This window comes from Blennius ocellaris (genome assembly GCF_963422515.1).
Source record: "Blennius ocellaris genome assembly, chromosome: 18".
Lineage (NCBI taxonomy): Eukaryota > Metazoa > Chordata > Actinopteri > Blenniiformes > Blenniidae > Blennius > Blennius ocellaris.
The window spans coordinates 6013993-6040879 of NC_137667.1; the positions used below are offsets into that span (position 1 = coordinate 6013993).

The following is a 26887-nucleotide window of genomic DNA, read 5'->3' on the forward strand; positions in this document are numbered from 1 at the left end:
ATGAGTATAAAAAAAAATAAAATTGAGCAGAAGACCTTCAGGCTGAAAAGTCTCAGATGTGCATCTCTCTTTTTTTTTTTTTATTCCATTATCTAATTTCCATCACAGCGAAAAGACTTTTCTCACTGCAAAGATGCAGAAGGTATGTAGGGAGGAGAAGACATAATTCTGCCTCTTATACTGTTCGTGCAGCACTCTCTTTATCTTGGTCTGTACATTTGTGAGTGTGAGTGTGTGCATCTATTATGTCCTTGTGTGGTGAATGAGCAGCTCCCACTAGAGCGCCTCGCCTTCCTTGGCCTCACTGGGGGAAGATGGAGACAGCTTTATCCACTACCGCCAATGGAGATTAAATTGGATTTGGCTAAAAGCAGCCTTGTCACCACAGTCCTGGAGTGCCTGAGTGGCAGAGGGGCTTCTTGGCAATGGAAGTGACTCTGAATTTGACAAACAAATGAATAAGAAAAAAGTAAAGAGGGAAAGGGGTAAAAAAAAAAAAAAAAAACCCAACAGCTGGGTCTCATCGTCACTGTGGGTTTAATGTCCTCAGACCAAACCCCAGAGGACCAATAACCATATCCCGCTAGTTTTCTGGCTGCGTAAACACCTTCTCAGATAGGGAGAGGCTAATAGTGGAAAAAGGACAGAGTGAGTAACAGGAGGTTAAAAAAAAGAAGCATGAATTAGTAAAAAAGTGTTTTTGCTATCACTTGAAATTCATTATGAAATTTGGTTGAGGACTGCCAAAAATCTAATTAAAAAAACTGCTGCGGGTAAAAGGAGTGATAAAGCCGAGAAAGCAGAACGATAAGGGAAAAAATTATGTTTGCAAGGTAAAAAGTCTTGTTTGACCTTTCAAAATATCAGATATTTACCCTAACTCTTCACAGAGCTTGAACCTTTATGGTGACTCTCCAAGATGTTCATTTTTTTAAAGAAATCTTTTTTTTTTGGAATTAAATAAATAAAGTTAATTAGTTTCAATAAAATCCAATAAAGCAAAATTATGTAATATCATGATTTATTATGATCCATACAGCATGATCAATAAATCATGCTGTGAAAAGGCATCCCCTTGATCCCCAGCTTATCTTTCTGCTTTTTAAAACACTCTCTGGTTCCCCCCACAGAAAAACTAATTTGTGTTTATGGATGTAAACTCCAGTAACATCAGTGAACAACTGCGGCTCAAAAACAGACTGTACAGAATAAATCCCTCATGTTAATCTAATCCAAATATGTATGGCTACGTACATCTCTTCATTTGCAGGAGTTGTATGTTATTTTCTCTTTAAGAGTCAGTGTATATTAACTACACAGTTTCCTGATAAACATCTTTTAAGCAGTAATAGCTCATTTTTCAGCTGTTTGTAGGCAGTATGTCGTTGGCTATAAGCTACAGCATTAGCATTGAATGGCCGTTTCACTTCTGGCCACACTGCGAATGTTTAATCCAATATTCACTCTCACTGGCTTTTAGCAGCTTCACACAACGGGCAGTTGTACGCTTTGTCTGCTGGATGTCTGGTGCTCGGTAAGCAATGTGCGATGGATTCGTCAGAGCTTTTCTGCTGAAAATGACTTTGTGCAGCGTTTGGAAAGGAGGTTGATGAGAAAGGTTAACGTGAACCAAAACAAAAGCCGATTGTCTTAAAGCTGAGGGAGGTTTCAATGTGAGCGTGAAAATTATGGGTTCGGTTTGTCATGACAAGAAATTACCTTCACATTATACACGGTAATCTGATTTACTGTTCATAAAATATTGATCAGTGGAGCTTTATTGCCGATGACCAGATTATTTACGACTAAGAGAACGCGCCAACAATTAGTCAACAGCACAGTATAATAAAATGATATCTCGATAAATATAAAAACCCGATTCTGAATCATACTGCAGATCCAAATGAAATGTGAATGTGAGCCACACTTGAATCATCTCAGTTGATCGTGATATTGGTGTGAATTCAATGGATTTTACTTGTGGGAATGAATAAACACGGTCTACTGCCGCAGGCGTCACACATTGAAATATATTATTTTCTGTGCTCCTCCCCGTCCCTTCACAAAATGCAGGCTTACACTCCACCCGGCCCTTCCTACTGTATAATTGAGAAGCAAGTCATCCAAGGGAGCATCCATGTGTGTAAGGCCTTGAAACGGTTTGCCAGCAGCACATGCATATTATTACATCAGGGCTTGTCAGAGCGTATTGATTACACACTGTAATGCACTTGCATGCACTCCTCAGCCCACACCGTTATTGTAAATGAGAGTCCGTATAGATCTGGCTTCGCACTATCAGCACAGATCATCTATCACAGAGTGTGTACCGTTGGCTGAAAAACACAGATGTTCACACGGCACCGAGAAAGCAGCTTCGCAGAAAGCATGAGGCGTCTGTTCCACTTGGCAGGAACAGAAGAATACCATTATGAAAATCAAGTTCAACCTTTTCATTTGTGAAAACTCATTCGCATGGCAAAGGGGTCATATTTTAACAAATATGGATCACAGTGAAACAAACATGCAGACAGAAGAAGCTCTATAAATAGGCAGGAATCATTTAAGCCTTGCCTCACCGTACACACATATGTACACCTTGCTACTCTGAAATTAGGCCAGTGTGAACTTGATGAAGCCCTGCTGAGAGAGCGAGAGAGAGAGAGAGAGAGCGAGAGAGCGAGAGCGAGAGCGAGAGAGGAGATAGAAAAAAGAACAATTTAGAGGGCAGATTCATCATTGCTCTCATACGATGACGCTCCGTAGCGGGGGTTATGAGGCTTGACTGCATACAGCTGGAGCCATTATTTTCATGAGAGCTTTATGTCATGCTAGTCGTCTCAGAGGAAGTGGCACAAACAGGGATAGTATCATCTTATGTATGACTTTTAGAGGATTAGAATTTATTCATTCATTTATTATTTTTGTTAACTTCAAACAGAACATTTGCATTTCACAGCTGTGAGGTGCTGTATATGTGCTGTCTCTGTCCATGGTGCTGAAACACACAGCACTGGGTAGTTCAGTTAAATGAGGGTGAACCCGCTGCATGCAATCCTGCTGTGCATGCTGCCAGGACACAGTTAGAATGTGCTGCCTAATCGAGCGTAACTTTTTAATATAGTGATGCTCTTGACATGCATATCATGTAATTCCACACACACACACACACACACACACACACATACTTGCACACGTATTTGTGGCTGAATGGCACACCGGCACACAGTATGTATGATTTATGTCGCTGCATTTCTCAGTTTGAAGTCAACAAGAAATTAATCCGCTACAGCTTAGATGAGGTATTTGCTCATTTTGGAATATATACCAAATGTAAACTAGGTTATAATGAATTGTGTGAAATGAAAACAGGCGATTTGAAAGCATCAACCAGAAATGTGTAGCAAGATAGTGAGTTTTCACCGTTTTTCAGATTTAATAATTATCAGATTACTAATGAACAGATGTTTGGTTTTTGTTAATTGTTAGTTTTATGTTACATTTCAGCAAATATTGAACCTATGAACACCTGGCATTAATCGCAAATTCACTTTCAGTACCAGATATTTTTTTTCTCTGGCGTTTGTTTCAGTTCCAGAGTGTAAATCTTCACTCTCCCTGCTCATCATAGCAAAACCACATAAAGCACCTTAATTCCATCTATAATATGATACAAACATTAGGAAATTGTTGAAACCGAAAGACAAAAACAGCTGCAACTCCCCAGTTTAAGTAACCGAGAGAAATCACATTTTCTGGTCACTTTGATACATCTGCAAACATGACAAAATGTGTGAAGGACGTCCTGTTTCATGACAATAGGCAATAATGTACTAGACTATTTGAAGGCCATTGAAGCTACGGTCCTAGTTAAGCTGAAAAGCTCAAAAAGCATTACATAGTTGGCAGACATTACGTTATTGGTCATTATGATATTATTGGTTTTTAAAGTAATTTTCCAATAAATAACTTTCTGTAATTTGGACAAGTATTCTTTTTTTTATTATGCCCCCCCCCCCCTTGAATTTACCATTGTTGGTGTAGAAGAAAACAAAAATAGATGTCCGTGCACTTACTTGCCCGATACGGTTTAACCTAACCCAAAACATCTAGACATCACCACATCTCGACCTCTATTCTTGTGAAGGTGACGCGTGTCCTTGTCACTTAGTGTGTGATAAAGACAGAATCTCACAAACACACAAAAGGAATCTCAAGAAATGTTATTTTTGGTACATTGGCCAGTTTATCATGTTGATGCAGGATGTCCTGTGTCATGCAGAGGTGAAACACTATCGCACTGATGTTTTTTTTTTTTTTTTTTACTGACTATGCTGTTTAAGTATTGGCTTAAGTTCATGAGGAAGTTGGACCAAAAAAGTATCTGGTGTTATCTACAACTTGTGCCATGCAAAAAAAAAAAGAAAGAAGCCAAAACAGATGAGAAGAGTCGATACAAGCTGAGAGGCACCTTGAAGTATAAAAGCAGAGCAGCGTTCACATGCAGTATGCATCAGCCTTGTAAAGATGACTGAAAGTTTGCAGACATGCATACGACTTTGGAGCACAGCAGGAGAGCGCAAACGCTTGGAAGATCCCTCCTCTGAGACTACAAAGGAATAATCATTGTTTTATATAATATTGTTTCACTCAAGCGTCAGTTTTGTCATAGGAAGAAGAGCCGTCTTTGACTTCTTCTCACACTGAGACAACAGACACAGCGTTTTTCCACCGCTGACACTCTGACGTGACACTGACAGAAGAGCACATGTGACCGATATCATTCATGTAGTGAGCATGAACAATCCCAGTGCCACGGAAGGAGCTGCCCAGAATTTCACAGACTTGTGTTTGATTATTGATCACATATTTGACGCTAGGACAAATTATAATGCAAGAGTAGGAGAGTCTAACAAAAATATAGAGCTGGAAAAAGCGTTCTATTTCACTGAACACCCCAAAGCTTATTTTTGAATTACTGTGTTTGATGATAAATTATGACATAACAAAATGATGATGCACTGTACAAAGATGTTTCTTAATTTTCGTGTGTAAAATGTCTTTTTTTCAAATTCGAATTAAAAAGAGGCCACACAACAGGGCGGTCTAGTGGTTTGCATGTTCTCTCTGTCTATGTGTGGGCTTCCTCAGGGGAAAAACTGTTTCCTCCCACAGCCATGACACACATTTGAGGTTAATCTGTGACTGCCCCTCGCTCTGTATTTTTCCTGATATGGATGGAAAAAGATAAAATAAACATGCAAATTGACAAGAAAAATGTATCCAATGTGATGCTCAAAGTTGTGGGCAAAAAACGATCAATCTATAATCTCCATAAGTCAGAGGAGGACATGCATTGCACCTTTCAAGTCACGGAGTTTGAGCGCTACTAAAACTTCTGTACCATCATCTGATGTAATGGCGCCATCAACTTAGGATGCAGCCATGTGTTATAAGACCATTAAAATGGACACGACCCGAGTTCATTGAACACGTCCTTGGCAGGTCTGAGGCAGAACACGTTTATGAGGTATAAACCTACAGTCCTTGACAAGAACATGGTTGGGATCTAATTAAACAAAGACCTGGAGAGGTAAGAGGTGCATGTTAGCTCATGGTGAAATCGAGAAATTCCATCAAACTATAAAACTTAAACGACAGTACTACTCTATTAAACATGTACAGACACCTAGTTTTATATGACAACCAGAGGATCACTGTGTTCTGGTCTTTTTAGGTTTTTCCTCACCAATTTTTCTGTTCTCTGCATCTGTGGTGTCACATTGGCAAAGTGGGCCTGCTGTGGCAGTTTGATTTCCCCAAACAACACTAATCGGACATCTGTAGAGGAGGATAAAGTCCAGATTGGCTGTAACCTTGCAGCAGTTGATAGGTCCAACTCCGGCCAACACTCACACGATTGGCTGATGAAGGGCAGCGGCTTTCTTTATGGTTGGCTAGTAGGGAGCCAGCAAAAGCTCACTGAGGATAAAGTATCTGGCAACCCTCTGAAGATTGGACGCACCCCGCCAACAAACTGTCCAACGATTGGCTGTGGCGACACCGGAGTGAACTGATTGTCCTATCGGCGCCCACAGCGCGGGCTGTTCCGACAGTGCTGCCTGCTGGCTGGCTTTGCAACATGCAGCTATCCATAACACCTCCAGGGGGCATATGTCTGTGTGTGTGTGTGAGAGAGAGAGAGAGAGAGTATGTATACCATCCATAACTTTTCATTGGAGAGGTGTGCAGCTAAGCCCTGCCAGCAGGCTGTAGCACCTCATTATTCTAAGCCAGGCAGGAAATGGGTTTCAGAGATCTCTCACTGAGCCACGCTCTAAGAAATGTGGACTACAGGTCTTCCAATATCAGCAGCACAGACCTGGGAATCGCCTCTTTAGCTCACTGCAGCACTTCAGCAAAAAAAATCCACCAGCCGAACCCTGGGCACATGGCACGCTATCTCAAAACACAAACTCTTACGGTCGTTTGCAAATTAATTTGGTTCTGAGAGTTTTTGTGTTTAATGAATTAAAAAAAAATTTCCACCGAGTCTTGTTAACTGAAGGGTGCTTATCCCATGTGATGGCAAATGCAGCACATCGAAATGATGAAGAGGAGAAATCGCAGTGCCTAAAGTCTCAGAGGATTTTCTACATCTGCGCGAAAGACTCAAGTAAGTTTGCCCATATGCAGAAAAGAGGGAGGAGAAGAAGAACAAGAAAATCAAGTGAGAGAAAGAGGAAAAAAAAAAGATGTTAAAAACATTCAGTGGCCCCATGAAATGATCTCATCTGTCAACAGGTACAGGTTAATATGGAAAAACTACTTAAAATATGGCAGATTTCTGTGACACGACACCTCCATGTTTTCAGTTTCTATGGAAAAGTACTGACAAACTTTCCTGGCTGAGGAGACGTCTCTTCAACTTCCCACCATGAGGCCATTGTGACGTCTTATTGTTGCTCCAACTCCATTGAGATGGGATGAATGCAGAAGTGTTTGAAACAACACCCGAGCTCAAGGCATTCACTCTTGAAAGACGTGCTGAAGTAGAGAAAATGCAAACTGATTTAATCCAAATCCACAGGCAATTTGAAGCAACAATGGCTTATAAGTGAAAATACTTACTTCATTAAATCAGTGTATTTTTGGAAGGAGATAGTACAAGAGCACATCTGCATGTTTTATGCAAAAAAGACAGTGCCTATGTGTATCCACCCACAGTAAGCTGCTGCTCAACACCACAACCTTATGAACTAAAAATACAAACGCAACCGTAATAAATTGTGATGTGCCCAACAAATCGGCCTCCCAAGATTGTTTTAGAGATAAAACTCCTGTACGGGGGAAACTGAAACGTCAACACTGACCTCCTTTAAATATCAAATGCAACATGAGTAGATTCTTTAAAAATGTCATTGATTCAATGATCAAATGCAACATCATTTTCCAAAATACGTTTTTTTTGGAAAAGGCTAATTTATTCAGCATCGATGGGAGAAACATGGAAATGCTGCGCCCAGTCTTCACTGTGGTGCACGCAAACGTTGCCCGAGGTGTTCGTGCGTGAGACTGAAGTAAACCGTGAGCCGTGAAACACACTTCATCTGCATGAAGCTACTCAACGCAGGGTGTTCATACAATTCGTTTGTCCCATACCATAAAACCACAGTGTGGACTTCTGTAAGGTCATGAAGAATTTGAGACTTGCGTCCACATGGCACCAACTTCCAATCCCCATTAGGATGCAGATTTAAAAATGTTTTTCAGAGTACTCTACAGTGATCCAGCAAAACAATTGGCTACATTTGCATCTACGGGACATAATCATGATAAAGATCAAGCAGAATTGTCGGTAGCAGCAGTAATCGCTGTCTTCACTTGAGGTATTGGTAGTGATTACAGCTGAAGTAGAGGCTATGCCAACTGCATTTCATCGGGGTAGCCTTAGTAGTAATTCTGAAGACAATTGTAAACCAGTAATTAGTAATGATAGCAGTAGTGGAGGTGAGAGTAGTAATGATGAATTGGTTTCACTTGTATAGTGCTTTTTAGATTTCTCAGCACTTTACAAAGCACTTTTACTACTACTATTACAGCTTACTTTCACGGCCATGTGCACAACCATTGATCCCAGTCCATTGCAATTCATTTCTTGCTCAGGGACACTTTGACAGACGGGGGATCAAAACCCACAAACTTCAGATTTAGAGACGACATGCTCCATCAACAGCCACTTCTACTCTACTACTACTCGAATACTCTACTCTTAATACTAGTAGTAGTGGTATTAACATGTTTAGTCATCAAAAAAAAAAAAGATTTGAAGTACAGTATAAGTGTTGAATAATTCAAGTACAAGCTAACAAAATGTTGATATATGAATGAAGAGAGACATGCAAAAACCTCAATCTGTAATCAAGTCACGTGGCCCAGATATCACAAGAATAGATGTTCTCAATACCAATTGTTTCAACTATGATGTCCATCTGAAACATTTTTCTTCTATTGAGTGTTGAGCTTTCAATTTCAGACTATTTTCTAAATGTTCAAGAAGTTCGAACAGATTGCATTATCCGCGCCAAAGTGCTAACAAAAATGGTTTCTATCAGTGGCTGTAGCCTAAAGGAAGGGAAATGGGCTTGCAACTACTTTTCTCACATCATCAGTTCTAGATGGGCGAGCTGGGAAAACGTGGGTGGGCATAGTGAGTGAGTCACACTCTTCCCTCGCTCATAATCAGTTTTGATGTGCCCCTGAGCAAGGCACGTACTGTACTCAGGAATTCAGGATTTTTCTTCTTTTTTTTTTCATTTCAAGAAAAAAAAAGTTCACAATCCCATAGAACAAAGGGAACAAAAAAAACAAACTACAACAGATAAAATTTGCTTTAAAATTATCACCTTTTTAATCACATGGGGAAATAGAATCTAGCTTCCTGATTCACGCCATTACATTTTACCCTCTGTGCTATTTCTCTCAGCATAAAGACATTTTAGAGTATAAATTTCAAACGTCCCATAAAATACTTGACACCTCATCCATCAAATGCAATTATTCCCTGAAAAGACTGTGCAACCGGACAGCCCCTGAATCAAATGCATCACTATAATACAACAGCTGTTAGAATCCACCGTGTCAGAAAGCTACGTTTAGAAAGTGTTTGAGTGATTATTTCTTATGTCAATAAATCCATTACTGTCTGATGAAAGGTGCAAAAACCACCTTATCACGTGCTAAATGAATGAAACAGTGGGGGAAAAAAAATTAAAGCAATAAGTGCTGAAAATGAATAATTTTATGGAATAGCATATACAGTGTTCGAACGCAGGGAATGAAACAGTAATCCAAAGCATAAAACCTGCTTGATCTAATACACGTCACAATTCCAGCAGACAATGGGCAAAAAGAGGGTAAACCCTAACCAGTCGGCTTACAAACATATATAAAATATAGCACCTGATCTACTAACGCTTTCAAATGTTGAAGCTGATATAAAAACTGGTAAAATAGTCACACAATGTCCTTTTAGTGCAATTGCCCTCATGCATATGCAGTAAGTAAACAAAGATGAGTATATCCTATTACAACACAATGTGTGATTTATGTCTTAAAACATTAATGATTAGGTGAGTTTTCAATGTATTTGAGAGAAATTAGTGAATTGGTTCATCCTTTAGCATTAATTGTGATGAGAGGCACTTCCTCAAAGATTTTATGAGATCTTTTTAATCTCTTTTGTACCTCTTCACTTTTTAAACGATTTTTGTGACTCAATTGTTCTTATTTTACCCGCAGCTTTGTCTCTGTAAGCTCATGGTGCATATTGTGTTTTTCAGGGGTTTGTTTTGCCGTAACGCTCCGATATGTTTGTTAATTTCCTCCATACATGATGTCACATTTCATTTCATGTTTATAGGGGGCTCAGTGCTCCATCTAATCATCCTAATGCAACCTCAAGCAAATGAGCACAGAAACAATATGGTTTCCAGTGCCTCGTTCTCATGCATGAAGTCCCAAATGCAACCAAAACTGTTTTTGCTTGATTTTTTTAAATGATCACCTATCAAATGAACACAAGGTGAAAAGGCAACTAATTTTCATATGCATGTTGCATAGAGGATCTTGGTAAATTCATTCTTTGGGAGGAACTTAAACTTAAACTTGCAGAAAATGAACATGGGTGAATATGAAATCTCTGTAACACCCAGCGACCTGTGCACAAAAGAGTTTGAGGATTTTTTTTGCATGCAGTCATAAAAAAAGGCAAAATGAAGGGAGTGCCTCTGTGCAGAGTCAGACTAACCGGTGTGGGGGAAGAAGGAGAAAGGACTGAGTAAGAGCTAGAAGAGTCAGATAATGCGTTTCATCTCACAGGGCAACTATCGTGGCAGCAGACTTCTCTGGCACCCACTCCCACTGACCACCAGCGTGGCAATTCTAAATGTTAAGCACATTGTTTAATAGTCCATTACGTAAATTGATATTGCTCATTGACTGTTGTCCTTGGCTGCCCACATAGTGTGAGGTAAAAAAGACAGAGATGTACTACAGCGCTGCTCAGGGCTAATAGGGGGAGGCCATCGCCATTGTTCAGTGTTTCAAGAATAATGTGCCAAAAGTTGCCACCTGCTCCACTTCTTTCCAAGTCTACCTGACACAAAAGTCCTGGTTGAATCAAAACAGATATTCAACCTCTAATGTTTGGCTGAACTCTATTTTATGTCGATATTTTGAGTTCATCCATCAGTCTTCTATACTGCTTTATCCAACTTAGGGTCTCGGGGTACTGGAGCTGAGAAATGCACACACAAACGCATGCATAAGAGTGAATAAATAACTAAATATCCTCAAACACATATTATTGCACTTTGGGAGAAAACCAGAGAACATGCAAATGCCGCATACGCAAACGTATTTACCATGTATAATCACCCATTAACCTGACAGCATGTGTTCAGACTGTGGGAGGAAACTAATGAACCCACAAACCAAACATTCAAACCTAATAAAAGAAGACCCCAGACCCAGCATTAAACCATTGCTGTGAGACGAGTGTGCTACCGACTGTTCCCCCACCACCTTCAGACACTATATCATTCTTATATATTGTAAAAGGCATGACCTATTCAGCCTAAAAAGCCTTTTACAGTATATTTGAATGATCAGTAGGTGAGAGCATATAAGCCTGCCAAATGCTACTCTGAATGTAACATATGGCACCGGAGCGCAGCATTACATTTTTAGCCATCCACCCATGAAAAACCCTTTTATTCAGTCAGCAGGGCTGAAGCCTGGTGGCAAGACTTTTTATTTTTTTGTTCTTCTCACAAAATGTAGAAACTGGTGGTTAAACTCTGGGATGAGCCATTTACTGCAGTGGTATGTATATATATATATATATATAAGATTAGTTATTTCTCAAAACGCTTGTGTATTATGTGCACGGTGTTAGCGAACACGTAACGAAATCTGAAGGTGGGGTTCCCACTGATGCGTGAAAATGCAGTAGAAATGAGATCACAGCTGAGGTTTAGGTCCACTGGACTCATATTTTACAGGGGGGAAAAAAAAAAAAAAAAAAAAAAAAGAGTCTGAAATAAAGCCTAATGTTATAAAGCCATTTTTATTTCTATAGTTTTACCCTGTCGGATGGTAGTTTCCTGGGAAAATCCCCCTTTTTTTTTTTATAGTAGATCACTTAAGTCTTATGTTCTCCTCTGCTAAAAGTAGCAGATTTAATTTATTAGTTATTTGAACAAGAAACTACTAAATTACTATGTCTTGTTAGTGCGTATATGCTTGGATTGTGTTATGGTAACAGGACCAGAGATGGAAATATTAATGAAGAATTTAACAAACGTTCATGTATTTGATTAGCATATGACATACATGACAACAAAAGCCAATAAATGCAGAATATACAATTTTTTTTTTTACCGAGATGTGTTGCAGATCTAATTACTTATCTACTGAAGTCAAACATAAGCTGTGTACAAGGCTTTCTACTAACAGGCCAGTATTGAGATACTATGAGAGGAAGTCAAATAAACTAAACAACTGAGATAAACCATTAACATACAGACAGTTGCAGAGTGTAATAAGTGTAAAGCTAATGTTTATTTTAGGGTTGCAAATACACTTTGGAGGTGGGCTGAAGCTACTAACAGTGCTTCAGAAGGCAGAACTGAAACAGACAGCAGCTGTTGAACCACAGCAACTGTGTTATAGGTCTCATTTATAGTAACGGTGTGAGTCTGTTTTACCTTTAAAAAAAAGTCGTTGCAATAGATACAGACAATATTCCCCAATTTTTTATTTTTTTTTTACTGACGCTTCTGTACTGGAAAGAAAAACATGTCATATTCTTGTGGGCCACACTAGACTGACATCCAATTGAGTAAGAGCTACTCCTCTTAGCAGTGAAAAGGCGTTAGGAATAAAGCTCAAACAAATGGATGGGTCATACATCATTGAGCATTACTCGTGCCAGCCTGTGACTGGAACACAAATAGGATTACCTGTGCACCCGCACGAATCTACTCAATTGAATGGGCAGAAAGACAGAGGCACCACACACACACACACACACACACACACACACACACACACACACACACACACACACACACACACACACACACACACACACACACACACACACACACACACACACACACACACACACACACACACACACACACACACACACACACACACACACAGGTACAGGGAAACACACTCATACCAGTTTGTAATGCACATATGGTAAAATTTACAAATGTATAGGGTCCCACTGAAGTTGCTGTAAAGCAAATTTAGATGCTAAGCATCTGCAGTTGATCTCGGTCCAACTCACACACACATACATACATACACATGTATGCACATACGTCGACATACACATGAGATGCAATTTTTGTTCCTCCATAATAAATGCCACATTAATGTGATGTACAGTGAAGGACCGCATCCTATAAAGCTTGCCCTGATGGAATCTCTCGTGGTGCTGCCGGCCTTGACACGCAAAATCGGATGCTTAAGTCTTTTATGGTGCTGTGAATCCAGACAGCAGGCCCATTTTCTAGTGAACAATCCACTGGAGGCAGATGATTTATTAGTGGAGCATTCAATAAATCTTAATACTCATCAGTCTAAACAACACATTTTTTTTTTTTTTTTTTTAGGATTCGGGGTTTTTGGGAAACTGATTTCAGTCCCTCACAGCCTGCTGGCTGAGGCCCTGGTGTTTACATAAAGGAATTTACCAGTAGTGACTAATTGAGCCAGTATTGACACATATTAACACAACAAAAGGCCACACCTAATACAAAACAAAAGGCTGGTTTGTGGGGGTTTCAAGACCACATGTGTACGAGTTTGTTGGCTGGAAGAAAAACAGTGGAAAGTTACTCCACAACATTTGTGTGTTGTTTTAATTTTTTGCTGCAATTAGCTATACGAGTTAAATCTTATTTAATCAGTCTTGACTCTTTCTTCACATACCTGTATTGTCTTATTCTAAAAATTAAATCTGAAGGTGAAAAAACATGTCTATTCAGTCCTAAGTGACAAAAGACAACTAAACAGCCACATTTATAAGCTGAAACCACCAAAAAACTGAAGAGGGTAACTAATACAGATAAACTTGCCGTTTCATTGACTGTGTTGCTTTAATTTTAAGCTCCTCTTTAAAATTAAGTAAGCTTGGCAGTTAGTGCTGCTACAACTTGAAGTCGCTGCCAGGAGCCCAGCATTGTTGGGTTCAAATGCTGTATTTGTTATATTTTTGATAAGAGTTTGGGACAGGCTCAGGTCTCGTGGAGCGACCCCCTGCTAGTTAAAAATGCCATGAGAAATCTGATGCGAGCGGAGACGACAGCGGCCTTCGGCCATTGTAATGCAACCCACAGAGAGATTATCCCCATGTGCAAACAGTGGGACCAGGGTGGGCAGGCTACTCCCATCATCTGTGTGTCTAAGACCGAGCCGGCGACACCTCTGCACACAGCCACACCTCTAGAGCCGGTATATATGTCTCCCCCTATGACTGAGATGTGCATCAGACCACTGAGAGAAAGGTGGAGTCACTGGAGCAACTTTGTGAGAATCAGACAGAAGCGCCGACAATGAGACTTCTTTTGGAGCTGCTGCTGTTGCTGCTGCTTCTTGGCCTCTGCAACGCTGCTCGTGTCAACAGAAGCTTTCCCGATTTGGTCCCACAGGATCTTGGTTCTGGAGAAGGTGAGTCACTGTGGAACTCCATCCAGCGAGTTAAATAAGTCAGTTGTTACACAGCTGTATGACTTCTGCATTTCTGGCATACCTCAGAGGCCTCAGATGTTATAGAGGACATGACCACCACCATCCTCAGAATGAACAACGGTGAGTAAAGAACTATACCTCGCTACACTATTACCATTTTCTTTCTTTTTTTTTTTTATTTAACAGCTCCAACATTGACAATTGAACGAAAAGCCTAAACTTCTATTCTTTTTGTTAGCATCTAGTAATCTTCTCCTTGAAGGAGACTTGGTAATTCCAAGAACAAGATCTGCAAAGAAGTGTGCGATAAAAGGATGTTTGTGGCCTCGCCGGGGTACAGTTGTGGAGATCCCTTATGTACTGAGTGACCTATACGGTGAGATTTCGACCCAATACATAAGTGAATCTATAGAACTGCATGACCACATGTTTATTCTCTCCATTTAAGATGACCATATTGCTAACGTTTCTGCACTATTGTAGATTACAGTGAGAGCTCTGAGATCGTACATGCCATGAAAGACTTGGAATCAGAAACATGCCTTCGCTTTGTTCCACGCAGAAGGCAAAGAGGATACCTAAGCATCGAACCAAGATTTGGGTGAGTGAGAATGTATAGCACTTACAACATGTAATGATACAAAATGTATTTCTAACATTCATTTATGTTTAAATTAGCTGTAACCCTCAGTACATGTCTTTGCGTGGATTGTATGCCTTTGACAAACTGGTGACCTGTATAAGGTCTCGCAAGTCTGTCAAATACATCGTTTCCAGCTGACTGCAGCACATGACATGGCAAAAACCATCAAAGTCATCCAACATTGAAGCAAATGTCAAGTGGCTCTTTCACTCCTTTTATCCTCAGCTGTTCGTCACTGGTTGGTTACTCGGGAGGCAAGCAGATTGTGTCACTGCAGAAGCCTGCTTGTGTGACTTTTGGCATCATCCAGCATGAGCTGATGCACGCGCTGGGCTTCTACCACGAACACAATCGGAGTGACCGCGACAGGTACATTAGGATCAACTGGGATAACCTCAAAAAAGGTGAGAAAGTTGCCACAAATTCCATAATTTATTATGACCAATCCAGTTTTCTTAATCTGTTATTTGCGCTCTAATTCATCACCAGGTTATCTATACAACTTTGAAAAAAGGGACACAAACAATCTCGGCACTTTGTATGACTACTCGTCTGTGATGCACTATGGAAGGCAAGTCACACAAATCCTTAATCTGCATCAGCAAATGTCGTATGCAATGGTGAGTTAATATAATTATGTCCACCTACAGGACAGCCTTTGGAAAGTCTGGATTGGAAACAATGATTCCAATCCCAAATTCCAATGTTCCAATCGGCCAGCGGAGGAGGGCCTCCTCCACAGACTTTCTCAGGATCAACAAGCTCTACTGCAGAGGTTAAAGAGGATGAAACTTCAACACTGTAAGAGTGTGAGTTTAAGGTTGTACATGGATGTGACAACATACTAATAAAGTTATGAAAAAAAAATGATATTCTCGAAACGTTCTGACAATAATATATGTGTGACATGTTTTGTGGTTATTAACCATTTCTGGTTGCAGGGATTTTGAAATGGCACTTTATAGAAAACTTCCCCGCACCGAAATGAATAAATGTGAATTGGCGAGCGGCAGGTGATTCACAAAGTCTTATCAGCTTATTGAAAGCAATGTTTTTCAGAAAAGCAGCCCATGTGGTTAAACAATGCTCAAAAATGTAAATCTAATCTTAAAGCCTTACGTGGCAGACAGCGCTGAACAGTTGTTCACTGTCAACACTCATACCTGAGGTATTTGTGAGCTACATGGACGAGAACCACGAAGCATGTGACTATTTAATTTGTGTGTTTATCGGCAGACCCCAATGTGCTGAAATCGCCACGCAACCAAAGTCTATAGCGTGTGTGATTTCAATACAAAAACAACCAACGGCACCCACTAGTTACTGTGAAAGTGGACCCTGTTTTCTAAACATTGCCGTGAAAACGCAAAAACCTTTCTGAAACAAAAACGCAAAGACAATGCGTTTTCACTTGAAACGTTGTTGTGTAACCAGGGCCAAATTTTCTCTGGTGGCCTCTGTGGTTAGAGGATGCAACTGCAGCCGTGCCTTACATCTTCACTTCCTGTCGATCCATACAAACCTGTCTGTTGGACTTCTTTAAACTCATTTGAAGTTGAAGCCTTTCTGGTGGAACCATGTGCAGTCTTTGGGCAGGAGAATCTCCTGACGGTTGTATCCTCAAATTGAGTTGAATTACAGATTAAGAGTACACACATACATTGACTCAATTTTTACTGAAACAACTCTGTATGGGTTTGCTAAATTTCTGCTGAGAGTCCAGCTTTTTTCAGTTGGTAAGCAAATAACTGATTTAATTAGATACATAAATGACTGAAGCACGAATAAGTGGCAATATCTTCATAATTGAGTTCATTTCAATTTGGTTCCATAGTAATTAAGTTTGGGATTTGTACATTCCCCCCTTAAAAAAAAAAAGAAAAAAAGAGTACAGTGTTTTATCAGAGTGAATCAGTAGTGCAGAATACTGAGCCATCTCAACTTTCCAGGGCTGAATCTCTGCGGGAAGTCATAGATGTGGTTGAACACAAGATAAACCTCTCCCTCCACTCTCTCGCCCTGCAGAGATGTTTTTCTTTCCTTTCCCACTTGGCTGCATCCCATGCTCTTGTATATGTGTTTTTCACCCTTTTGAAATCCTACACAGAGCTATTCTTCAGTGAAAAGAGAGCATTGTTGGGTGAGAAAAGCAACATGAAGGCAGTGTGCCGCTGAGAGAGGGAGGACAGATTCCTATTAAACACATTGCCCTCCTTTATTGATGTAAGAATGCACAAACAATTAAGAGAATTACACGTATTTCTCTTGTGTTATGGCTTAAATGCATCTAAAGAGGCCGTGGCATGAGCAGAACTGAGAGAAATCCAGAGAATTTGAATAGTTGAGATGGACACAGGGCCTTTAATGTTTAATCAAGTAGTTTGAGTGCGATTCAGAATCGACTTGTTTATTGAAATATTTAACGGCCCGGCTCTGTTCATGCTCCAAGAAGCTCAGAGAGATTTTTCAGGCTGGCTATAAATTGGGAGTATTCCTGCAAAGCCCGATTAAAGTCGGAATCCAGATGAGCCTGAGATCCCATGACAGACGTACAAACAGGCCACCGCAGCAACACCCTGCCTCAAAACCACTGGTTGTTCCGTAACACTGGTTTCTTGCAGAGTGAACTCTCTGCACTGCGAAGCTGATGTGAAGTAAAGCACACCGAATGGCTTGTATTTTCTTTTAGCTACTCACATGTTTCCCTCTGGGATTTTTTTTTGTCATCGAAGCCTTATAAAACACAGACATATGATTCAGATTCACGTCACATTGCACTGTTAATTGATAGCAGCTCTAAAAGACTGTCTGCAAGGCTCTTGCAGATGCTCTTTGACCACATTTTAAAGGGCAGTGTGTATATGACCAGCAGGGTCTCCTGTAGGACGTCTGTTCTAATGAGAGCAGGCCGAGCGGAGCTAAATGTAGTCTGATCTGTGATGTCATTGGTAATACGCTGGCAGGCCATAACCGCTGGCCGGCAGAACGGCTCTTACTGCTGCGTTATTAACACAGATCAGTGTACCTGCCTCTCTTCAAACACGATAAGCCTCAGCACACAGCTCTCCTCAGTTCACCGCATGAGCTGCCTCATGCACACCAATAGGAAATTAAAATGTTCATCGCCCCGACTGTTGCCGCCGTTGCAGCTGGTGCAACCTTGGAGGCTGCTTCAGAAAGACTCCTGACCTTCTGAAAATTCAGTACACTGGAAGATGCTCACTTCAAAGGGACCGAGCTCAAACCTGAATAAGCCTACCTAAAAGCTATTTACTAAGCATGAGACATAAAAATGAAAAAATAAAAGCCCACACTGCCTCAACTGTCCTAAATCACTTTTTTTCTGAAAAGTGTCTGATAGCCCCTCGAGCACCTTTTTACTTCCACCACAAATGTACTCGTGAGGTTTTTACTCAGATCATGAATCTGAGGAAAAAGGTGACATTTATAACTTACTGGGCAGCCAAATCGCTTGCTGAGAGCTGTATTTAACATTATAAATGTAATCTAAACATGAAACTAATTGGTTCAATTTCAAGGTGATACAGAAAGTTAGTGACTCCAGGTGTGTTAACTGGTGTTTCAATAAGGTTACAATTATATTCAAACAAAGTTAACGAAAGTAAGGTATATTATTTTAATTTTTTTTACCAATATTATATTGGTTGGAAAATATGGGAATAAATATAAACTGAAACTCAAAAATAAACTGAAACTGCACGATGCCGTGTTCTACATTGTGCATTAAAGTCTGACCAACACTAATCTGACACCAGTGCTGCTGTTTATGTTTTATACAGCTGACAAGTACAAACTGGAGAATTGTAATTATTTTACTTTGATTTTCAGGCTCCCAAAGAGACATTTGTTTTAACTGCTACTAAATAACCAGTACAAAAGTTGAATAAGAGTCAATCGACAGAAATGTACTTCCAATTATTTTAAAGCAGTATGGCACTTTGTAGGTTCGTTTTGACAGTAAGATAAATTACATATTATATTTGCTTAATCAAACTGCAAATGAGCTAAGGTCCAAACAAACTAGAATTTCTTTATTTCTTCACTTTGTAATTGTCTGTCTTTCTAATTCAGCAGCATAATAGTAAGTAAAAAAAAAAAAGTCAGTTCTGTAGTTTATGATTTTCATGTTTGAATTGCAAAATTACAAAACAAAAATAACAGCATTTAAAAGTGGAGAATTATTCTGAAAGCAACATTGAGCAGCATGGATGGTTACTGTCCTTCAGTAGACAAACTCTAAAAGATTGGCATTTTGTGAAATGATAATTATATGTGTCTGAATGTGATGATGAACAGAACAACAATCAATTCCTCCAGTAACGTCAAAAACAATATTATCTATTGGAGGGATTTCGCTTGATTGGAGGGATTTTGTTGTGATTGTGAGTAATTCCTAAAGTATACAGTAACTTTTTTTAAATTACTGTATTGTATTTTAAAAAGGCAGAGCAGTTGCTCTTGTTACTAGGTTTATTTGTGACTCGAGCTCACCTGTAAAGAGATGTGGAAGTCAGTGATTACAAATATTCACCATTACTATAATTGAGTGATATTTGATGGATTGATGGATGAATTCACCTTTTTTAACAACAGTACCTTTGAACGTAATTGAATACATTTCAAATAAAATAAAAGTAGCTGTGTCACTTAAGGTGTGTGTGTGTGTGTGTGTGTGTGTGTGTGTGTGTGTGTGTGTGTGTGTGTGTGTGTGTGTGTGTGTGTGTGTGTGTGTGTGTGTGTGTGTGTGTGTGTGTGTGTGTGTGTCTTAATAAATATACAACAATAAAGACAGTTGTTTTCCATAAGTCTATTTGATTCTCCAATCTGTGATGTGCAGATGCCTTCAAAGTCTGACCTGGGGCAGCTGTTAAGAGCCCCTTTAGAGAGGGATGAAAGCCACACTCACAAAAACAAGTAAATTTCGTTAAGGATGCAATCAAAAGAAATAACAGATTGGCAGAATTTTTCGGCAAAACTTTGCTGTCGCCCTGCAGGACCCGGTTGAAATGATTAGCAGGCTGAGACATTGAAGTAAACTCTTAACATGTGCTGTTGTCGAAGCTTTCATGAAGTTTCACGTAGCTTCTGTTCTGCAGATCTGAGTAGGCCGACGAGCCGTACACAAACTTCTGATGCTTCTGAACCCAGAATAGCACGCCGACGTGCTACTGTCTGCTGTCGCTGTCCTCAAATCTCAGATTTAATGTGTTGTGCTCTTCGACACCGAGATTGTGGCTGACATTTCTTTAAAAAATAAAGGGCATCACAGAAGGCAGTGAAATGAGGTGATGAAAAGAGATTTTTAAAGTGTAAATGCATGCGAGCAAACGCCGTAAATGTATATTGTCTTTTCGGGGGCACGCGGCAAAAGCTTGTGTCAAAGAGAAATTATGTTTTAAAAAGGCCTTTGTGAATGTGTAAATCAGACTGGAGCATTAGTACACAATCCCTTTGAGCTGCCTTCGCCGAGCTGCACCACATCTCTGTTTGTCAACGCTGAGGAATTGCAGCTGTCGAAAATGATGCGGTCCCATTAGTGACGGGATCCAAGCTGAGACGGAGCCAGACAGAAAGCCGTTGTGGGGACAAGATGATAACAAGGTTCTCATTGGAGATGTGAGGGATGGTGTTTGTGCACCGCGCTCGCTGTCTGTCTGATGAGACCGAAGCAGAGGAGGAGATGGAGGGGCTACGATAAAGAGGGAGCACCAAGGATGAGGAAGAGAGGAGAGGCAGGCAAAAAGGGATGTGGAGAGATAAGAAGAGACAAATAGAGAAGGGAACAATGGGACTGGGGAGCGGGAGGGAGTGACTGGAACGGCAATCAGGAGAAGGAACCGGCGAGACGCACAAATCAAAGTGGGTGACCGAAGCGAGCGACCAGAGACGGGGGAGAAAGACAGCAAGATGCCCAGAAGCTTTGCGCCCAGGAAAGACTGGCAGGTTTATTCACGGGGAGTTACTGATCTCTCATCCTGCTGATCGTTCAACCTCCGAGCTAAACTGTGTGCATGGCGGGATAAAGACATAGACCTGCTGTAGTAGAGAAGCCTGCTTTATTCAGTGAGACGCTTGCAGATGTAGCTCTCAGCAGTATTAAGCCACAATTAATAAGCAGCCTGACTGATTCCTTTATTCAAAGGGCGCTTGATGCTTGAAATTAAGCAAACTATCTTGACAATCACCAGAACTGTGGCAGAGTGCAGGAAGCACAATAACAGCTAGTTAGCTTTCAGGCTCCAACCACAGGAAATGAAAAGAACTGAAGTACAAAGTGTTGATAATAAAATATGAATTAGTAGCTTAGTCATATCCATACAATCTGCTGAACAACTTCCCTCCAGTGTTGGCCAACGAACTTCACTTTCTTTATTATATTAAATTAAATCACTTTACTGCAATCATTCATGCCAAATAACAGGACAGGTTAATGTATATAATTGCTTGTACAAACTCAAGTATGCACACTGCTTGAAATCAACATGGTGCCATGTAAATGTGCACTGTGTATTTTCCTATAAACAAACAAGCAAAGGCTGTTTACATTCAGTGGTATTCCCCAAAATCCACTCAGTGCATCCGTGAGTTCCAACAAATGAGCTGAAAGCGTATTCTTCCTCACAAAACATTTCGCAAAGAGGATTTTTAAAATCAGTTCAAAATCCAGCATTTGTTTACTTCCACATTTACAAGTGAGCCCTCTGCTTTATCCCCATGTTTTCTGGTGTGTTGCTGCATATTTAAGGCAATTGATCTGCTGAATAGTTTGAAATCGCATACCCTATGGGTGCACTCCCCGTCTGTCACGAGGAGAACTAGTTATGGCATGGCGGAAGGTTATCGACAATATACTGACAAGAGAGCAGATTGGGAGTAGCAACGCGTTTCCCATCCATGGCCTTTTAAAAGAGAAATGTTCGAAGCCGGAATGCTCAAAGAACAGAAACATCAGACAAAAAAGTACTTTTCACTTGGGCACAAAAGAAAAAGGTGTTTTACTGCATATATACTTCAACATGTGGGGAATCTGTGTATGCTTGTAACTTCAGAGGCCAAGAAGCCCCTTTACTACAACCTCAAAGCCAGTGAGTGAGGTCGGAGGCACAAACCAAAGTCTTTTTTTTTTTTTTCTGTCATTCACAAGGTTGTTTCACCAGTTTATAGCAGTAGATAGGCTCCAGGGCATGCTGTACACGCCACTAGGGATGTCTGTAGAAGTGGACTTTTACAGATCATTTCAACATAGAAAGAGTGCCTGAAGCCACATGTGCACAAGGTGTTTTTGATTGTAAGGCCTAGAAACTACATTCAAAGTTGTCATGATCAACATTTGGCTCATTAAGCTTTAATCAAATCAGTATGAGCACATTATTGTTTCACTATTGAGACACAGAATTATAAACTAGGTGGCGCATACGTCAAATACCAAGTTTCATTCCCTCGCTGGCACAAAAAGACGCACCTGAGATGCCGCGCGTGAGCAGCGTTCCGTACGCTGCGCATTCAAACGTGCATGCTAAAGGTGGGATGGTGTAATTACTGCAGTAGAAATATAATTACAACCTTGAAATGTGGCAATTATACGTGGCAATTATGCAGGTTGTATAAGTCTGACTTCACGAGCAGTCGAGTAGATGACAGCCAGGATCACCATGAAGGGCCGCTGACTGCATGTTATATTAATAGAAGCTGTCCTGCATGCATAGCAGGACGACTCGTATGCTTTCCGTTAATTATCGTGCCATTGGACTATATACTCCACTGTCTTTGTCCTTGGTAGACTTGCCAGTTAACCCAGGTGGATTGTGATGCCTGACAGCTGTTGTTGATTTCCAGCTGATTATGCAGCCTGGATTGTTCTCTCTCTCGCTCTCTCTCTTTTTTTTTTTTAGGTGGGGAGGATTGTGGCTAATTAAGATTTTGGTAAGGATTGGATATTCTCCAAGTCCATTTTAAACTAATCAATTGGATCGTAATTTGCAATTAATGTGAGACATAATCAAAGCACAGTTGTACAGTGCAGATAAAACAAGCAACAAATAAAATGAGCAGATGACGAGATGACAAACTAATGAAGTAATTCCCAACACCATGAAGCATGATTCCCAAAACGAGGGGCTCGTATTTGTTATGATGAACCATTTCAGGATGTTAGTGCTCCCAGACACAGCCAATAAGGGAGAATTCTTTTCCTTTTTTTTTTTTTTTTTGGGGGTTTCTAATGTTTCTCTTTTCTTTGTTTACAACATAATGTTCCTTGGAGAACACATTGTCCCTGCAGAGGTTTGTTGCACGTTTAAGATATTTTTAACTGAGTATACTTGCATGTCTTAGTATACTCTCCCAATTAAAGTTGTAATTAGTCCAGTACTGCCAGGAGAATGTGAACAAATATGTCACGCTCCTCAAAACAGCAGCTAAACATTTAGAAACAAAGGTCAAAAGTCTCAGATTGTGCTCTAAAAATGTTATTTCTATGAAATTCACTTTGATGGTATGTTTGTGGGCCCTTCTCCCCGCTGATTATGTTGCTCCACACACCCATTTGCCCCCGGTGCGCTTCCATCATCTTGCCGCAGACAATTGGAAAATGTAATTTCTTCTTGTTGAATGAATGGGTTGGAGAGCACATGAACGTCCACTCAGGCGATGGATGTCTCTGTCTTGGAGCAGAGCGGGCTGTCCACAAGGACGTGCTAAATCAGCAGAAAGGTCAAACAGTGTAGTACAAAGAGAAGCCTTTAAAGGAACATCTTGTCAGCTTCTTTGTCCAGTCGGTGCTTTTGGGAACGATACGGAATAGAAGCAATAACATTTTACAGACAGGGTAGAATAGCTTCTTTTTTTTTTTCACCCTTTCATGTGAATACTATCGGGCCTGTTTTAGATTGGATTGCATGCAGACTCCAGCTATTCAAGGCCGATGTGAATTCTGCTTCCACTTGAAAATATGAATTTCCTTTCAGGAGAATTTCCAAGTGTGCCTGACCTCTCTGTCTGCCCTCATATTGCTTCATATACCAAACACCCTATTGGTTTATAAAGTAAAATACAACTATTAAGGTCTGTTTAAAACACACCGACCAGTGGAAAACACTCCAGTGGTCCATAGAAGTGTGCAATGGTTGTTAACAAAGCACCAACAGCTCCAATGTGAGGAACAAGAAAAACCATTGTGATGCTGTCGTATTACTTCCAACACAAACTGGAGCAGAGAATAACATGAACCACTTCATGGAGTAACCCTCCCGACAAGGACTTGAGGGCTTGCTGTAGTGGTCCATTCAGGTTGCAGCTGCATAGAATGCAGGCAAGCATGTCGAGTTCATCTACACATAATGTGAGGATAGCTGATCATTTTTCAAAGCAGCAAGCATAAACAGGAAAAAAAAATCAAATGTAAGGATGGCGCTGGTGCATTACTGCATTGCATATGCTCATTAGCCCTTTCTTCAGTTCACCAGTTCTGATTATGAATCCTTTCATCGTTTGTCTCTGTGAGGTTTTTTCCAGGCAGCGTGGAGAGTTCGCTATATGTGTGCACACATGACAGTGAAATGAGGCTCCTAACTCATTTGAAAAGAAAACATTTTTTTTCTGAAACAACGCAGTCACTGCAGTTCGTCCTATTTGTTACATTGGACTGAAACATTTTTGAATGTCACGTTGTGATGCAGAAAATTAACTGCGGAAACTTTTAAATGTGAAAGACCACAGTGATGCATTGCAATGAAAAATGCTTAGTGCCATGACATCTGAAGGTCTTCAACATATCACGTTGCCCTTTTGTTTCTATCTCAGTTCATTGCACAAAAAAAAAAGCATAATTTTTCAAGTTTTCCTTCCTGCAGTCACCACAAGAAACTAATTGACATCACTGTTGTTCCCCATTCCCAAAACTAAGTTGACAAGTCGTGTGCTGCAGTGATACCTTATGTGACAAAAGGCTCATTAGACCATGAAGTTGAACAACGTTTCTTCGATTTTCAAGAAAGAAATTGTACAAATCATGGAAAGGTGAGCTGGAGAGAGAATGACAGAAATGGATACAATTTGCACTTCAGTCTCTATATTATGTAGTTAAGCCCCTAACAAGTTGACTGTTAACTTACTGGAGATGTTGCTGATAACTAAAACATTAAGAAAACTGTCCTTCAAGCTATAAGTACTCTATGAACTCCTTGAAACCTTCAATAAATTTAGGCGGCAGCACATCTTGTCAGGACTTATCTTCTCAGACTAGAAACACAGAATCTCTGGGTAAATGATATCAAATTGGCCTTCATGAGGAGTAGCCTTAATTCTGCCGACGATAATATCTGAAAGCTTGCGTTGACTGTTCCATTGGAGTGCTTGCATATATATTTTAGATATACCACACCAGCGACAGCGAACATATCACACTGGTCGTATTATAGTGGGGGGCTGTTCTACAGTTCTGTAGCCCAAACTGCAAAACAGTTCACCAACTTTGTACATGAAAATGCAAATGTTTGATAAAAACCAGAAGTATAACCATCAAACGTATCAAAGTAATATTTTTCGTCTTTGTTTAAAAAATTCCAAAAAGAGTCCACCACGTTTTAACATTTTTGCATTGTAAAACTTCAATTTTAAAGAGATCTGTTCAGAAAATGACTTCTCTGTGCCAAAATTGCTTTTTGAAACTCAAGTTGTGCTCCGAGAGGAAAGCAAACCCGAACCTTTGCTTTGCAAAATCAAACAGCTGTGTGGTCAGAGACCATCTCCTCACACAGCTTTGCCCGGACGTTTACAGTAATGAAGTTTGCCGTTGGCGCCGAGGCTCTCAACTCTGGTAAACACTGATTCAAGAGATTAATGAGTCCTTACCTAATACCACATATAGCTGCATATTTCTACATACATTTTTACAGTTTGTATTTTGTTTTTTTCACTTGTCAATCGACAGTATAAAGTGTACCATTAATTTGGATGCATACAGAGTGTATGATAATACCTCCTAGACAAGAAGATACAGTGTCATCGAAAAATATATGTGTGTTGTCATTGCAAGGTCTATTTCATTTTGCATAAGGAAGAGAATTGTGAAGTGTGGCCCTCTTCGTGGTGATGGAGAGGAGGATGACTTGGAGTGCCAGTTTTACAGCTGGCAGTTGGGAACAACAAAGGCATTGATCAGTGTGTCATTTCCTGAAGCTTTCCTCTGAGTTTGCCTGTAAATGTAGGTCGGAGCGAGAGCCACACTGTGAGGCGGTCACTCCAAATCTCTGACGCCATCAAAAATTCATCCCAGACTTTCTTCAGTCACATGACCACAATCATCCCAGTCATCACTGAACATCTACAGTGCAGAATAATACAGCATGGAGACATGACAAAAACATGGGGCACATTATGGTTTGAGGTTTGGACTAGCTGAAAGGCTGATGAAATACACTATTGTCTCTGAAATATATATATTTTTTAACTTATGAAACTGTCAGTCAATAAATTCACATTAATGGTTATAGAATATCGAATCTGCTTTTTAAAGAAACTGAAAACAGATTTCCCATGCATCATGATCATTACCGACACTGACTGACGTAAAAAGTCCTATTGTAATATTTTCCGTCATATCTCTCAGTTGTAGTGAAATATGAGTCCAGTTTAGGGTTGTAATCATGTTTTATCCCCATCTGTCATTTGTGCCCGGGCACAAGTCAAAACCACACAGAGCATAGCTGGCTAATAAGGTTACACATAGCCACTTTCAGAGACAGTGTACGACCATCAGTCATTGGTAAGTGTAGCCTATTGAATCAAACAACAGCTAAAGCATTTATATCCTTCATTTCACAAAAGATGATAACAGCTCTGTGTAAAATACTGACAGGAGCATATTGAAAAGGAACATGTTGGGCATACTGCTGCAGATGCAGTGAGAAGGATCACTTGGATTTTAGCGTCTTCTCAAGCAGGCTCACAAATCAC

General features: G+C 40.2%; 2 protein-coding genes across 3 annotated transcripts in view; one reads left to right on the forward strand and one right to left on the reverse strand.

The window, feature by feature from the left end:
• Positions 1-26887, reverse strand: part of LOC308143391 (MAM domain-containing glycosylphosphatidylinositol anchor protein 2) — a 189165-nt gene that overhangs the window by 132300 nt on the left and 29978 nt on the right. The gene's annotated exons all lie outside the window — the stretch shown is intronic.
• LOC308143180 (low choriolytic enzyme-like) lies at positions 14133-15691 on the forward strand (the record flags this gene model as incomplete). Its single annotated transcript, XM_080513920.1, has 7 exons — positions 14133-14247; positions 14335-14388; positions 14507-14644; positions 14752-14869; positions 15137-15315; positions 15401-15482; positions 15562-15691. 7 exons carry the CDS (start codon positions 14133-14135, stop codon positions 15689-15691), a joined length of 816 nt encoding a protein of 271 aa, XP_080370046.1.